Source organism: Ascidiella aspersa, chromosome 8, assembly GCF_963924565.1.
Source record: "Ascidiella aspersa chromosome 8, kaAscAspe10.2, whole genome shotgun sequence".
NCBI lineage: Eukaryota > Metazoa > Chordata > Ascidiacea > Phlebobranchia > Ascidiidae > Ascidiella > Ascidiella aspersa.
Window position 1 is genome coordinate 7,429,918 of NC_139454.1, and position 15,790 is coordinate 7,445,707.

Sequence of the window (15,790 nt, forward strand, 5' to 3'; positions counted from 1 at the left end):
ACCTGTTCCCTGTTTCCGCGTTTACTGCCTCTCCTCCGACCGTTAAGAAACGAGGCGTTGGTCAGGACGTCACTCAATGCGTAATCGCACATTTTAACGCCGCTAATTTTTATGCCGTCAACAGCCGGTCGAAAACGCACGGTAAACGGTCGAATTGCGCTGCTGCCATTTTTAAACAAAAGGGTATGTTGCTGACATGGTTCAACAGTTGATCTGAAACTAATTTTCACCCCCAAATGACCAAAAACAACGTATCAGTCTTACATGCAAATACACAAGGCTTGAATAGTATTTCAATCATTAATTGCAGGTCAGCTGAGTTACTTTAAGTAAACTTTTATATCCAAGATAATGCTATATAGTTCAAAACACGTTGTATAAAGCAGATGTTGACCAAATGACCAAACAGGGGCACTGGTTTTCCAAGTTTTTTTAATATTGTTTACGCTCCTGATGGCTATAAGTCTATGATTTTAAGTAACAAAGCTTAATAAAAAACAAGGTTTAACATCAGCCTTCCAAATAATTTAAAAAAATTTCCTCGAGTTGACTTCGCACAAAAGATGCCAAGTTTTTCTTTTTTTCTGTTTTTCGCGATTCTGGATTTCGGCTCTAGTATGCCGTAACTAATTTTTATTTGCGCGAAATCGATAACATCTTTGTGATATATGCTTTTGTATTGAAAGCTATGACTATCCTAAAACTTTAACCAAAGGAATAACGAACTGGGTAGTGTTTAAGATTACTTCTTATGGTGACGCTTACATTAACTTTATGACGTCATGTTTTGACGTAGGTTTGTTACGTCACAGCATGACGCAATTTTGTGACCTTGGCTGAAAAATATACTATAAAATATTTTTATGCCATACTATAAGGTGTCATTTTTAAGGAGTTTTTTTTATCCTAGAATCTAGATCTCGTCTGTAACCGACCGACCAATCGTAGCATATAACATAAGACATTCTTTGTTTTCCGTTTCGTGAGTGACAAATAATAAATCAACGTATAAACTTGTTAGCTTTGAAGCTTATATTAGGCACTTTGTTAATGAACACTCTGGTTTGGATATTTGCACAAGAGCATGTAATATTTTGAGTTGTGGTGTGAAGTGGCCGATTCCAGATTGCCAAGTAGCAGCAAATAACTTTCAGAGGCTGTTTAAGGTAAAATATTTCTCCGCTTCAGGGAAGAAATATTCCATTCTAGATTTACAACACAAAGTTTTTAACACTCAACTATTTCAAACAGTTTACGTACCACGTAATATTGCCAGTCACGAAGATCTAAACTGCAATTGAGCTTAGCCATCTTTATAATCACCATATATTATGTCAGCGAAAAACGGTGCGCATTAAGCATAGGTATCGGTAATAATCGGCGTTACATCAGTATTTACAAGCAGCATGAAAAAATGGAAACCGATGGCCGTCACTGGCGTTGAAATATAACCGTCCAAGTAAAGTAAGGCGTTCTTATTACGCAAAAAAAAAATTAGGCTAAATCTCGTCTGAAAATTTAAAATGGCTTGAAGAAGATTGTAAGGTCAGATATTACTTTCCGAGCGAGTGTTGCCTTATATTTTAAAGGGGACGTTTTGCTTTCTTAACAGCACGCAAGACACGGCGGCCAGACAAGTGAAAACCAAAAACAGGCCGGCTGCGATGTAGACCACGTATGAAAAGAGCATTTCATTTTCCTCCCTGTAGATCTCCATAACCTCTTCTACGGATTGGCCAGTCTCCATATCAGCAAGAACCACTGCAGAAAGGAATTGTGTTATCAGCTAAAATGTATATTTCCAGTGTTGTAAACAAATCAATTTAAAACGACTGAAGTCTCGGTCTAGTCATTTGTAAAATCATTTAATTCCAACTAAAGTCTTTTTGAAAAAAAGCAAGTCAAGTGCCACTAGAATTCTTGTCATAAAAATTAAACATTAAACTATTACAATCGGTAAACTCGTCCCATTATAAGCAATAACTCAACTGAAAAATAACAAAAACGCGAAATTAATAGACTAATATATTAGCCTCCCGAATATTTACCGCTTGTCAAAACCTCTTCTCTCCCAGAGAGGATTTAGTTCTAATGATGTTGATACCATTGAAGAGCGATTATGCTATTTTGGTCTAATGATATTTTGCTATAATAACTCCAGGTATCGTCCGATAATATCGGAGCGTAGCCGATATTAAGTGGTGTAGTACCAGCACTTGACAGGTGAAGTCGATATGATATTAATTCTAGCATAACATGGTTTGTAATTTAATCGAGCGGTTAACTTTGGTTAGGTTCAGAAATTACCTTATTAACAATATAGATGACTAAGATTCCAGTGCTTTCGGAAAACCTTACGTTTGCATGTTTCAATTTGGTCAATTTAACTGACTTGACAATAGTAATGAAATTATTAGATTTTCGGTGGTGTTTTTGCCTAAAATATCAGGAATCGGTAACGGAATAAAATAAGAATAAAAGAAAATCCTTAATAATGAACGAATCCCGATCCATCTTAGCGATTTGGATTGTGACAATATGACAGGTATTTTGATAGTATGACAGTGGCGGGTACTTTGATAGTATGACAGTGGCAGGTACTATGATTGTATGACAGTGACAGGTACTATGATAGTGTGTAAGTGGCAGGTACTTTGATAGTATGACAGTGACAGGTACTATGATAGTATGATGACAGTGACAGGTACTACGATAGTATGACAGTGGCAGGTACTATAGTATGACAGTATGACAGGTACTATGATAGTATGACAGTAACAGGTACTATATTGGTATAACAGTGACAGGTACTTTGATAGTATGACAGTGGCAGGTACTTTGATAGAATGACAGTGACGTGTACTATGATAGTTTGATAGTGACGGGTACTTTGATAGTATGACAGTGACAGGTACTTTGATAGTATGACAGTGACAGGTACTATGATAGTATGACAGTATGACAACTACTATAGTATGACAGTGACAGGTACTACGATAGTATGACAGTGACAGGTACTTTGACAGTATGGCAGTGACAGGTAGCCAAACGCAGTGAGGAAGTTTATGGCAACAGCCATCGTTAACGAAACTCGGCAATGCCACGACCAATGGGCGCCCTTAAGTCGAACGGCCAGCGTCAGATCATTGCGTCGCGTTCTTACGTTTGCAACTGGTGCCGTCCACGTCCAGGGTGAATCCACTGGGACAGACGCACGCTGTTTGTCCGTTGTTGTACGTCACGCAGTCGTAGTTGCACCCGAGCGCCTCCTGCGGAGAAAAGGCGCGTGAATTTGTAAAGGCCGAATATGAACCACCAAGTTCAGGGGTTCTTAAACTCGGATTCATGGACCCCGTAGCGTATTTTAGCATCTGTTAACGCTTAAGTATAAAATGAAAATCAGTTAAAATATAGCCCATTTCTGACGCAATTTTAAAACGTCATAAAGTGCCGTGCGCGTGAGTCAAGAAAAGTTAACACGTTCTAATCTCCGCCAGCCACGCACTTAGGGGGTAGTGAATCCGTGAAGGGGGTCCGTGAAGTCCTAATAACAATATTGGTCTATATTTAAAAACAAAACAAAAAAATTCAAATAAAAGTGTTGAATTAAAAGTAAAACGTTTTACACTGAATGCATATTTAGACTTGATGGCGCTGTCACAACTTTTTAAACCGCAAACAGCAGATTTTGGAAGTCTACATGTATTGTGACATGAATAAGACGTCATCTCTAAAATTCCTTGCCTACACCGGTCAACGCGAAGCAAAAAACTATTTTTAGGGATCTGCGCGAAAAAAGTTAAAGAACTCCCGAACTAGTTCATTGAGACACGTGTTAGACACAGATGGTGTTACGAAAGTTAGAAAAAAACCGCTTTCAATGCTAGATTATATGATATGGACCAAAAATATTAAAATGTTTTGAAAGCTATACCCACCAACATAACCAGAAAACAGTGTCCACAATGGGTATTATTCAACACTTATATGACTAAGCGGTTTAATCTATCGAGCAAAATGTACCCAACCAAAGCAAAAAAATTTTTTATTTTTTCTGCAAAGTTTAAGGGATAAAGAAAAATATTTAACTTTTTAGTAATTTTGCATTTGAAGTTAAGACATTAAGGCTCGTTAAAGCAACGGAGCACGTGCTTTCTATCTATTGATATGTTGCCTGGTGGCGCTAGCCGTATACCTTGTTGCACACGTTGGAAGGGTCGTTCCTTAAGTGGATTGGTCCGATCGTGATGGTTTTCTCGTCCTTTGCTGGCAGAGGTGGGCTGACGTCACGCTTCTTACGTAGGTTGATGGCGGGACAGAAGGGCTGGTGGACGATAAGGACAAAGTGAAGTTTGCTGTATCGCCAACCAACTGTATGGCCAACCAACTGTATGGCCAACCAACTGTATGGCGCGAAGGTTTTGCAATTCAAACCACTTGTTTCCAAATTTGAAAAAAAAGCGCGTGAGAAGCTGATGCGTTTGTAATAAATTTTTATTCGACAAACTGCACCTGGCAGACAAGTAGTTTTTTAGACATTTTTGTTAATCGTATGTAAAAGTAAGGTTAAGGTTTGAATATAAGAATAAGTTACAATTTTGGTTTTGCCATCTAAATGCAATACGAACATAGAAAAGCGCAATTTGTCTAGTAGTGAACACTAACATTTTATTCTATAGGTCAATATAATACCCGTTTGAAGTCGATATTGCTTACAGTTTAAACGGCTGCATTACACGCGATATTTTTCAAACTCTGTGTAATGAAACAGACTGTACGAAAACATTAAGCTGCTGGTTTTTTATCACAATTTTAAACATTTTATGGTTTAAACCTCCCAAATATGCACACAAAAGGCTTGAAAAATTCTCCGACCAAAGACGCAGCTATACGTACAAATATGGGCGTGGTGCACAGATTGGCGGGGTTGCTGTTGTCGCAGGCCATCACGTTGCAGTGAATGTAGAGACGCTGTGTGGCCACGTCGACCGAGTTCCAGTAGAAGCCGGTGAATGAAAAGAGCATTCGGTTCGAGTGGAAGTTCTCGTAGATGTGGTTGGCGTTGGGCAGGTCCGGATCCTCGTACGGGCAGCTGAGAAAACAAAAGTGGTTGTCTTCAAAGCCTGGAAATTATCATGAAAGTTCGAAAGTGTTTCAAACGGGGCTTTTGTTAGGGTATTACAAAATGGCCCGCGTTTTATTTGTGTTTTTATTGAATTAAATCATTTATAAATAATCCAACAATCAATAACCATACGCTCACATGGGCAGCTAAAGCAGATAACCTAAACTGTTTCCAAAGTCTTTTTTATCAATCAAGATATGTTTCGCCTCATAATTATTAATACTTCCCGGACTGAATCTTCAGGGGATAGCTAAAATAATTCTAAAATAAACTATTACCAGTACAGTGGGATCATATCATAAAAGGTTAATGAAGAGGTAGGGGAAGGCGGGGAAAAACGTACCCCTTAAGGCAGGGGTTCTTAAACTTTTTTCTCCGCGGACCCCTCAAAAAGCTAGGGGGGGTGCGGGTGGGGTACATATGTCCCCGGGCGCCCGGTTAGAGGGGCGCCAAAATGAGGCTTACAAATACCAAAATGAGGCTGCTTTTTCTATAAACACAATTTTCTATTAAATTTGAATTGTTTTTCCGTATGAAGTAAGGTATATTATGTTGATGTAATAGAAAATGTGATTAAACATGGAGGAGGGGGCGCCAATTTTATAGTTTGTCCCCGGGCGCAAAATAGACTGGCTACGCCTCTGGTTGTAATTCCTTTTTTTGTTCGTAAAGCTTTTAATGAAACACACACACACACACACAGACACACACACACACACACACACACACACACACACACATACACACACACACACACACACACACACACACACACACACACACACACACACACACACACACACACATATATATATATATATATATATATATACAGTATATATTCAATAGTTAATACACCAGATATTGTTTTTCGGTTTGATTTCTATGTCAGCTATACTTGAGTTAAACATGACCAGAGCTCTACTTTTTTTGCACTCTCTTACCAAAGTGACCCACGTCCATGCGTTATACGTCAACGAAATACGCGGTATCGAACCGTCTGTATTCGGTCCATGCACTAATCTTTGCTAAACTACCGTAAAAATATGATTATAGGTAAAGTGCTAACCCGTCAAGGATGAAGTAGTAGTTGATGGGATCCACTGTTCCATGGGCTTCCGGTATTGGGGTGGCCCAGCAGTATAGCCCCTGAAAAAAAGAAACACTTTGTTGCTTTGCAAATCACTCAATTAACGTCGCAAAACAATAAACTATTACAACAAGACGATTTGTAAAGCAAATACAGCTCTGAACAGTTTTACAACAGTGTTTTTACCCTCTCTGGTGGAGACTAGGCGTTTAAATATAACACCAAAGCCTTGGCGACCAAATTCTCTTGGCTGAACATTTAGTAAGCGATGAAAATATAAGACATTAGAATTAATAAATTCGAATGTAACTAATATGATCCTTTGCCAATTTCCTCAAATTTTGAAGAAATCTTGCTCAGTATCATTCTCAATAAATCTAACCATGCAAACTTCTGTTGCCAGCGACCCAGCCGAATTAAATAGCAACTTCATTTTCAGTTGCAACCCATGGGTGGAGATAAACTTGTTCAAGAAATAATTAATACATATTACAGCAAAATGATTTATGTCAAACATGTCGGCAAATATTTCTTATTTATAATTGCATTTTTTTAAACATATTGAAGACTTGGCCCAGGCAAAACAACATCACAATTTATGGTGTGTGGAACTAGGAAAGGTGGTAGGTGGGGCAAAATGACTTACATTTATGTTAGGTGTTTTGATACAAAACATTTTTTGTAAAAACTTATTTATCTCGATTTTAAGACGTGAAAAAGTTTGATTTTTGTTGCTTTTTGTGCAATTCAATAACTTGCTTGCAATTTAATTATTTTACTAATTTTAATATGAAATATTTTTTTACTAATTTTAATATGGGGCATGACTTGTTTACAATTGTTGCTTTTAAAAAATGATTTTTATTGAAACTATATATATATATATTGAAAATGATTTAAATTGGACCTGATGATTTTGAAAAATCTTGTTTACAGCACTGACGTGTATAGTATAGTCTTGACGATAACGCAGAAACAGTCTTCACTAACCCTAAGTATGATGTTATATTGGTCGCCGACCGGCAGCCAAACGCCGATAAAGATTTGTTCCCCGACCAAGGCCACCTCATTGTCTGACATTTCGGTGAACGTGTCGTTGACGTAACGAGCCATGTACAAGTCAAGGTCGCTCTCGAGAGGCTCCAGAAAGATTTTCTCTTGTCTGCGACGGAATACACATACGTTCAACAGTTAAGGTACAAAAATGGACTCCAGCCATAAGAACAAAATAAGAACAGCATTCACGTCGGAATAAAACACACTTCGGAATAAGACCAAAATGGCACTAATACCTAATAGTCGTAATACAAAAAATCGGAATAAACCTAAAGGTGTCGGAATTACACCTAAATGGCAAGAATCAGGCCTATACAACATTTTAGCTAGCCCCAAACCCCAACCCCTAAGTACATCACTAACTCCCCTAATAAGTTTAACCCCAACCCTTTTTCTTACAACACCCATAACCCATCAATAACCCCAATTAGCCATAAAAATCTGGTGCCAAAACAACGGCTCCATTCAAACTATTTAGGGCGCCCTAACGTCGACACCATAACGACCGATGCCAGAATGGTCCATGATCGTTCGATACCATCTCCCTACAGTTTGGGGCGTTAGTTTGGCCTATTAGGCTTTATTCCGATAAATTTAAAACTTATTTCGGCAGCTTTATGTCTTATTCAGACGATTACGTTTTTATTCTGTTGCAGATGTCACGGCGAATTTTGATTTATTATGTCGTTGGTTTTAATACTGTGGTTTTATATTTTTTTCTGCTTTAGGTCTTATTGCTCTTTAGGTCTTTTTGTGTGTTCCAACAAAAATGTATATTTCGCGCACGGCCGAAAGCACTGACTGTGCCACAGACTTGGACAACCAGATTTATTTTAGCTTTTTAAATTTAGATTCGAATTTAAACTAAAGCATTTAAGTTTTACCAAATTGGATTAGAATTAGAGGCACTATTGAAAATTCGGCTATGAAAATTTCTGTGGTGCTCCCCATTCCTGGGTCTAAGCACGTTTGCTTATTGGTTGATCCAGCCCTGATGGCAAGCAATAGCTCTGCAAGCCTTATTTTCTAGGCTACTTTAAATCATATTTTTTCGCAATTAATATTTAGTCTTATTCCCTTTAACTGTGATTTCAAAATATACTGTATACCTAATAAAACGACAGCAACACAATTAATCGATTATAGTTGCCATTCACTTTCCTGTGGGGACTTACCCGATGAGGGGTAGCAGTGGGTCAAGCAGGGACACTTCAAGATCCCTCTCGTACTTGCAAGTGAAGTGAATAAACTCGGCCGTGTCCCGGGAAATCCCCAGGGGGTTGTTGGGCACCACGCAAATGGTGTACTCGACCACGATGGAATCGTTAGTGGACTGTGAGACAAGTAATTAATGTAGCATGTTAAACTTTATAAAAAATAATATTTTTACAGTTTTAAGGTTTTAATCTAATCGGTGTAAACTTTAAATGTAATTCAACAAAAAAAAAAAGCCCATGCGAATTAATTGTAACGCCTAGCGCAACAATACGTTTTTTTTAAAAACATTACCAAAAGTCATTAGAAAAGAAATATTATTCGATAAAGCAATGATCAGTAAGTTCAGTACTATTTAATATGAGGTTTCGAAATTCGAAAAATCTCCCTAGTCAAAATTTTAGTGATTCTCAAATTGTGTGTTTTAAAATATAGAAAACAGTTTGCGTCTTATTGCTTCCAAAATAAAATAAACAATGTGGAACATTATTGAAACATCAATTTTCTAAATTTTCTCAATATTAATGTATTGAGCCCAAAGTTTAGCAAATTACAAACACAATTAGAGTTACACAGAATAAAAATACGCCAATTACATTGAAAACTGAGCTTGGTATGTGTTTCCACAACAGAATCTTGCCCTCCAACAGAACATATAATGCCGAAGAAAAAAAAACTAAAATTTAATAATAGCTTGAGAAGCGCACCGCTTCGAACAAAAATCAGTCAGCAAGGTCTCAAAAATTAAATGTAAATATGCATTTCGCCAATTAAACAATAGGCGTCATCAGTTTATCTTTATTCGAATAATTCAATGAAAACCGTAATTAATTACATCAATCACAACTACAAATTACAACTGACCAACTCTGCTACCCACCTCTACCGAATAGGAACACTGCCCGAAGTCGCCGTCGAAATTGAAGCCCAGGTAGGTGGCGCCCAGAAGTACGGGAGAGACGCAGGCCGGGTCGCCGTTGAACTCGCCAGTGTAGTTGAGAGTTCGCAGTTCGAGCACCTCGGCCACATTCAGTGAGTCCAGGTAGTCAATTGACACGCTGCGCGACGGCGAAATTTTAAGTGTACTGCTTTATTTTAAGGCCACTTGGCATTGGTTTAGTGCAAAATTGGTATGTTTTTACAAAGGGACGTACATCAGCAATGTGCGTTTGAAGGTGTTTATGAGACCAAAAACGTAATTTATCTATCGGAAATGGTCCACTTTCTTTCCTAGCAAATATAAGAATGTTTTTATAAAATTGAATGAAGTGCTGGCAGTAATTTTTTTTATATATTCGGGGTGTAATGGTTATTAGACGCCTCATTTAGCGTCGGGCATCCGACAGGCTGTTAAGTAGAGAGGACCCAGTATTTTTGGCGCAACCATTACACCCCGAATATTTTCGGGGCTGAATTTAACAAAAGTTGTGAGTGGAACACATTGGCCGCATTAATTATCAAACAATGTATAAAATGTACATTAAGTAAAATATTGAAAAAATAATACTGCTCATTATATTGCCGTTTAGCTTCGAAAAATGGTAAGAACAAAAAATACCTTTTATCCGATAAACATCGGTTTATAAACTTCAAAAATGCACATTTTATATTTTTTGAGATAATATGTCAAATGCAGTTTCTGACTTTTGGTTCAGTGCAAGAGGGAAGTAAATTCTTAATCTGGCGCTTGTTGACTGCCACAAGTCCAGGAAAATTTCTTTAGAAAGGGCTTTTTCTTTGATGTGTGTCCGACAATTTATGCCTCATTAAATAGCAATACTTGTTACTTTGAAAAAAAATTATTCGTCTCATCGGATACCAAATATTTTATTGAAAAAATGTCATAATAAGATGAAAAAAGATTCCAAATTAACATAAAAAAAACATAATTTTCTCTGTGTTTTTCTATATTTCGCTTTAACCAAACAAACAAGATAAACACGGTATGTTAAATGTTACAAAGCTTACTGCAATTGAGTATTGGATCAGCATCGATATCACCTTGATGAGGATAAGTAGCACTAAAACATGCATTTCAAAATCCTATATTAACATCCTATTTTGCCGACAAAATACATGCCGGAGCGAAAGCCCACAGAAGCAAAAATCTCGTTTAGGTAAACCATAATAAAATATTTAATTAGGAGATTCACAATTCTTTCCAGGGCCCCTTAGTTAGCTGGCATTCAATGCAAAAAAAATACCAGCAAGAATTATACACACAACTCAATTGGTTTAGTTGAGTCAACCACTTTGAAACGGCTTATCTTTTTTCATGTCGAAACCATTTTCATTCATTTGTTTTACGCGAGTCTGGTGTAAAGTGAAAGATATCAACTCACAAAATTTATGTGTGCTGAAAAAAATCACAATTTATCGCTGGTCGATAGTCAACACTTTACAATGGGAAAAAATCATGTTTGTAGGCATTGAAATGTGTACAGAACATTATTGAACCTGAAGGTTTTCATAGTACGCTGTTCAAAATGTTTTTTTACCAGACTTCACATAAAAAATGTGTGTTTACGCAATTCGCGCTACGTTCCCTGCACAACTTTTTGTTAAACTAAGAATGTGTTCTTGCAAAAATGTGTTTTGGCAACATATAACAAGCTTCTAACTACTAAAGCTTTTCGGAAAACTTTAGAGACGTCCTTTTTTATACATAGACAATAGACACTGATAAAACCATCGGGTGAAACGAAACAACTACAACAGATTTAAAAAAAATGTCATACTTGATGCTGACGTTTGATCCCCCGCAGTATATCGACAAGTCGTCTGAGATGTTGGAATAGGTCGTCATGTCTAAGTAAAGCAAAATAAACGAAAATTGAAAAGCCCCTGATATGAAGACTAAAACCGTGACAGCAGATTGCTGTTCCACAAACTTAGTTATTTTTAAAAGACTTTAACCAAATCCAAAACACCGTTATTAGCATAAACTTGATTTTCAGATAATTGACAACTATTTATAAAAGAATGTTATCTTGCAATTTAAAACATACGGCATGATATGTAGGCCTAGTGGAGAGCTAAACCTGTAATTAAAATATCTCAGCAACAGATGTATCTGATGTTTAGCTTGTATTTTATTGTTATTTAACTGACTATGTTTTTGATAATACAATAACTATTATTTAACGTATTGATGTAAGCACTTCATAGAATAGTCACAGGAGTCTAAGACGGCAAAGTGTAAAAGACATTTTTTTGTTTTTGTTACAGAAAAATGCCTTAAATTCTAACAAAACGTTTTGTTAAAGGAAAAAAAAAATTGGTCTGGAAAATGTTATATTGAAATGGGTCAATATGGCTGTGCTATTGGTTCTTGATGTTGGCGAAAATTTTTCTTTGTGTTACGTATAATGTTTCACTTTGATTGATTCTTGCATTTATTTTTAAATTTATCTTTGTATACAAACTGCCAATGTATGTCGCGAAATTGTGATATAAACTAGATATAACATTCTAGGAAATATAATGAAAATACTTGTTAGAAAAACTCACTCATTCCGAAAACGTCCCAGTCAATAACTTCCCGCTTTTCTCTGAGGTTTTCATTCCCTAAAAAACATCGTACAATCATGCTACTTTTCAATATTGTATTAATTAAACTCGTAACATACAATGCAGATTATAAAACTTTGAAAGCCTGCGCTAAACGAAAGCTTATAATTAAAAACAATCCTTAAAAGCACGGGTTCTTAAAATGCGGATCATGGACCCATTGGGGGTCCGTATAAAAGTTTTAGGGGGTCCATGCAGGCCTAATGGAAATATTAGTGTATATTTAAGAAGTAATCATTAAAAAAAAGTTTAATTAAAAATAAAACGTTTTTGCACTAAATGTAGACTTTATGTAGACCGAAAGCATCACGTTTCTAAAGTTTTACATTATTATTCCGGCAATTTATGATGTCATCTGTGAAAATTGCTTGCCAACCGTGGTCTGCGAGAATCAAAGATAAATTTTTGGGGTCCGCGGTAAAAAAGTTAAAAAAAAACCTGCTTTAAAGGAATTTTTTGGTAACCACAAAGCATTCGCGTTTATGGAACCGCTTTAATGTTAGCAAACAGGCTGCGTAGATTTACGCTCACTGTTACCTTCACCAAAAGTATAAATTTAATTTAGTCGAACGTACCGCTGGCCACAGCCGCGAGACACATCAAGAGGAACACAGCAGTTGCCACGTTTGCTGACGTCATCGTGGCGTAATCAGTTTTCTGCGGGTGCAAAACAGTGCAGGAATAAATTGAGTGAAAGGCTCTTTGCAAAGCAGTGGCTACGTTACCGTTCGACAATCGTTTCACCTTCAGCTGGTCGCTGAGCTTTAATTTTCCGGTTGCGTCGGTCAGATAGTTACAGGTAACAGCCAACACAATTCCCTATGTTAAGAACAGAAAACAAGCTATATGGTTAAAATCAGCGTTGTAACCAGCGTTGTGAAACTTGACTTGAGTGCACTTAAGTTACTGTTTTCGAATGACTTGGCTGAAGTTTTTTAGACAAATGGCTTGACTTGGACTTAAGTCATTGAGTCGCATGACTTGGGGTGAATTTAAGTATTTTTATTTACCATTTTATTATAAAGTTGAGCTATTTATCGCAAGTTTTGCACATAAAACGATTGGGTTACAACAGGTTGCTTTTATTTACTTGTGAGTTAATCTATTGCTTTTAACCGGAAGAGTTTACCCCTTTTATTGGTTGATCGTTTTTTTAATATATCAAAGGTTTGACTTGAAGATGACTTGCTGTAATAATGACTTGACTGGGACTTGACTTGGGCAACTGATGACTTGGTCTGGGACGACTTGACTCGCTATTTTTAACAAAATACTTGTCTTAGACTTAAGTTATTTCACAAATGAAGTACGCAGCTCGAAATTATTTGCGTAATATCTCCGAAAGTAAACAAGATATCGATCTGAAATTTCTACACATTACTTAAAGAAACCTAAGCTAGCCAGCAATCAGACTTTTTTTTTAAAAAAACTTTAAAATATTAATATTCATATTTATGAATATTAATATTCAGTAATATTTGGCCCTAAAATTAAAATGTGCCCTAAGTGACTTGCATAGGGTGATAGCTATGAGTCTACTCTTTAAAATGAGATATGACTTGTTTATAACACTCGTTAAAACTGTCATGGACTGCGATGAAAGGTAAGCACTGCATATAATCCTGCCTATCGAACAGAACGCACCTAACGGACATAACACAACTCCTTGGCTGATCAAACAATACATTAACTACTTCCGTTTCATTGTCGGGACACTAATACGATCTGCTGTGCGTTCGGAATGCAAATAATTTTAAAATCTCTGTCACAGAACTATCTTTCAATCAAAGTTTACCAACCTTATTGTACAGTTATCTCCTAAGTATATTTAGTGTTTGCTGATAAACAAAGCGTTTTTCTTTTCATTCTAAATTTCATTCTTTGTTTTCAATCTAATTTGACATTGTAATTATAAAAAAAAAACTACTTGAGTGTTGGTTAATCGAGAAACTATTAATTCGATTTTTGATTATTTCTTCTCTATATAATTATAATTTCCTGGCAAATTCAAGCAACAAATAAAAGTTTCTAATTTTAGTACCTGATTTATTAAGCTAAATTACAGCAATAATAACGAAATCGTTACTAATCTCAATATCACTGAAGGAAATTCTCACCCAGATTTACGTTTCTGTCGCATATTTAACCAAGCTAAAAAGTGCACGCCGGTACAGCTGCGAGCCAACCTTATCTTTAAAATTTCGGCGTACTGCACTTTACTTAAAATCCACGCCAACTAACGCGAACTTTTTCGACGGGCAAAAATGGGCCGTGTTGATCTCGTAAGAAAAACCCTGGGCGAATGCATCGAAACATCTCGCCTCCCAACAAGCTGTAACACGCGCAAAGCCTTCTCAAGCCGAACAACGAAGCAGCTCGGCGGAAGACGAGAACTGGCGTGATTTCATCGCCGCGTTTCCGCCCTACTCGTCGTCGACAATTGTTCTTCGCTGTGCAGGTGTGTGCGCCAAATGCCCGCGTCTTGACGTGCGCCAAGCAGTGATGTCACGACGTTGCGGGCGCGCGGTGTGCGCCGAATACAGCAAGCGCTTTTTAATCGTAACACATCGTAACAAGAGGAACAAATCGCCTTTTAAACAGCGAGCCTCTGCAACCGGCCGCGGTTTTAACATTTGCTGAAAGAGTCCGTTTGGTAGTCTTCCGACTTTCCAATGACCAGTACTTCATTATGTTTCCCACGCACGGAAATTAAGCGGTCCTGGACTAAACACACAACCAGTAAAAAAATGTTTCCTTGAGATGCTTACAAACAACACAAGCGCAGCAAACCTACATATGTGTCAATTGACATCTGTTTCCAATGAAAAAATATGACGGGCCTGACGTGCGTTTTATTTTCGGATGAAGCGCTAGCGTTCGGCAAACTGTAAAAAAATGTACAGAGAATGAAATAAAACAATTCCTTTTTAAACGCCTTTTTAAACAGTGGGCCTCTGCAACCGGCCTCGGTTTTAACATTGCTGGGAAGAGTTGGTGGTCTTTCGACTTGTTAATGACCAGTAGTTCATTATCTTCCCCACACACGCAAATTAAGCGGCCCTTGACTAAACACACAACAAGTAAAATTGGCAATTTTAAAACGTAACACATCGTAACGAAAAGTTTTTTTTCGCCTTTTTAAGAGTGACCCTCTGCAATCAGCCGTGGTTTTAAGATTGCTTTAAAGCGGGGGTTCTTAAAATGGGGTCCATGGACCACTTGGGGTTCTGTGAACTATTTTTTTAAGAACCCCTGCTTTAAAGAGCCCGCTTTGTTCTCTTCCGACTAACCAATGGCCAGTGGTTGGTTATGTTTGCCACGCACGGAAATTAAGCGGCCTTGGAGTGGACACATGACAATTTAAAAAACAAAGCTATGTGCCGAATTCCACTTTTCGGCAAAGCTATTTTCTTAAGCTGCATGCAAGAACACAATCGGGACAAACCTATATTTGGCAATTGGTATTTGTTTCAGCTGAAATGAGTATGATGAGCTTGCCGGCCGTTTTTAATTTACGGATGAAGCAGTAACTGTAGAAAAACTAAATGTACAGAGAATGAAATAAATATTAAAACGTAAATGCAGTTCTATTTAACTAGCCCAGTGTTTTAAAGATCAAGTGATTATTTCCAATGTCCTATCAAAAGACACGACGGATTTTTACGAAATCGATCGGTATATTCATCAAAAAAAACCTTAACGCACAATCCTGAAATGTTAAAATTAAAAATCGA

The 15,790-nt window shown here is 37.2% G+C and overlaps 1 protein-coding gene across 1 annotated transcript; it reads right to left on the reverse strand.

The window, feature by feature from the left end:
- Window positions 1-1,576: 1,576 nt before the first annotated feature.
- Window positions 1,577-12,695, reverse strand: LOC146135598 (alpha-tectorin-like). Its single transcript, XM_083396083.1, has 11 exons — window positions 12,632-12,695; window positions 11,997-12,053; window positions 11,225-11,294; window positions 9,367-9,544; window positions 8,447-8,604; window positions 7,206-7,377; window positions 6,195-6,274; window positions 4,897-5,092; window positions 4,196-4,324; window positions 3,164-3,269; window positions 1,577-1,761 (listed from the first exon to the last, which is right to left on the reverse strand). Exons 1-11 carry the CDS (start codon window positions 12,693-12,695, stop codon window positions 1,577-1,579), a joined length of 1,395 nt encoding a protein of 464 aa, XP_083252209.1.
- Window positions 12,696-15,790: the final 3,095 nt, after the last annotated feature.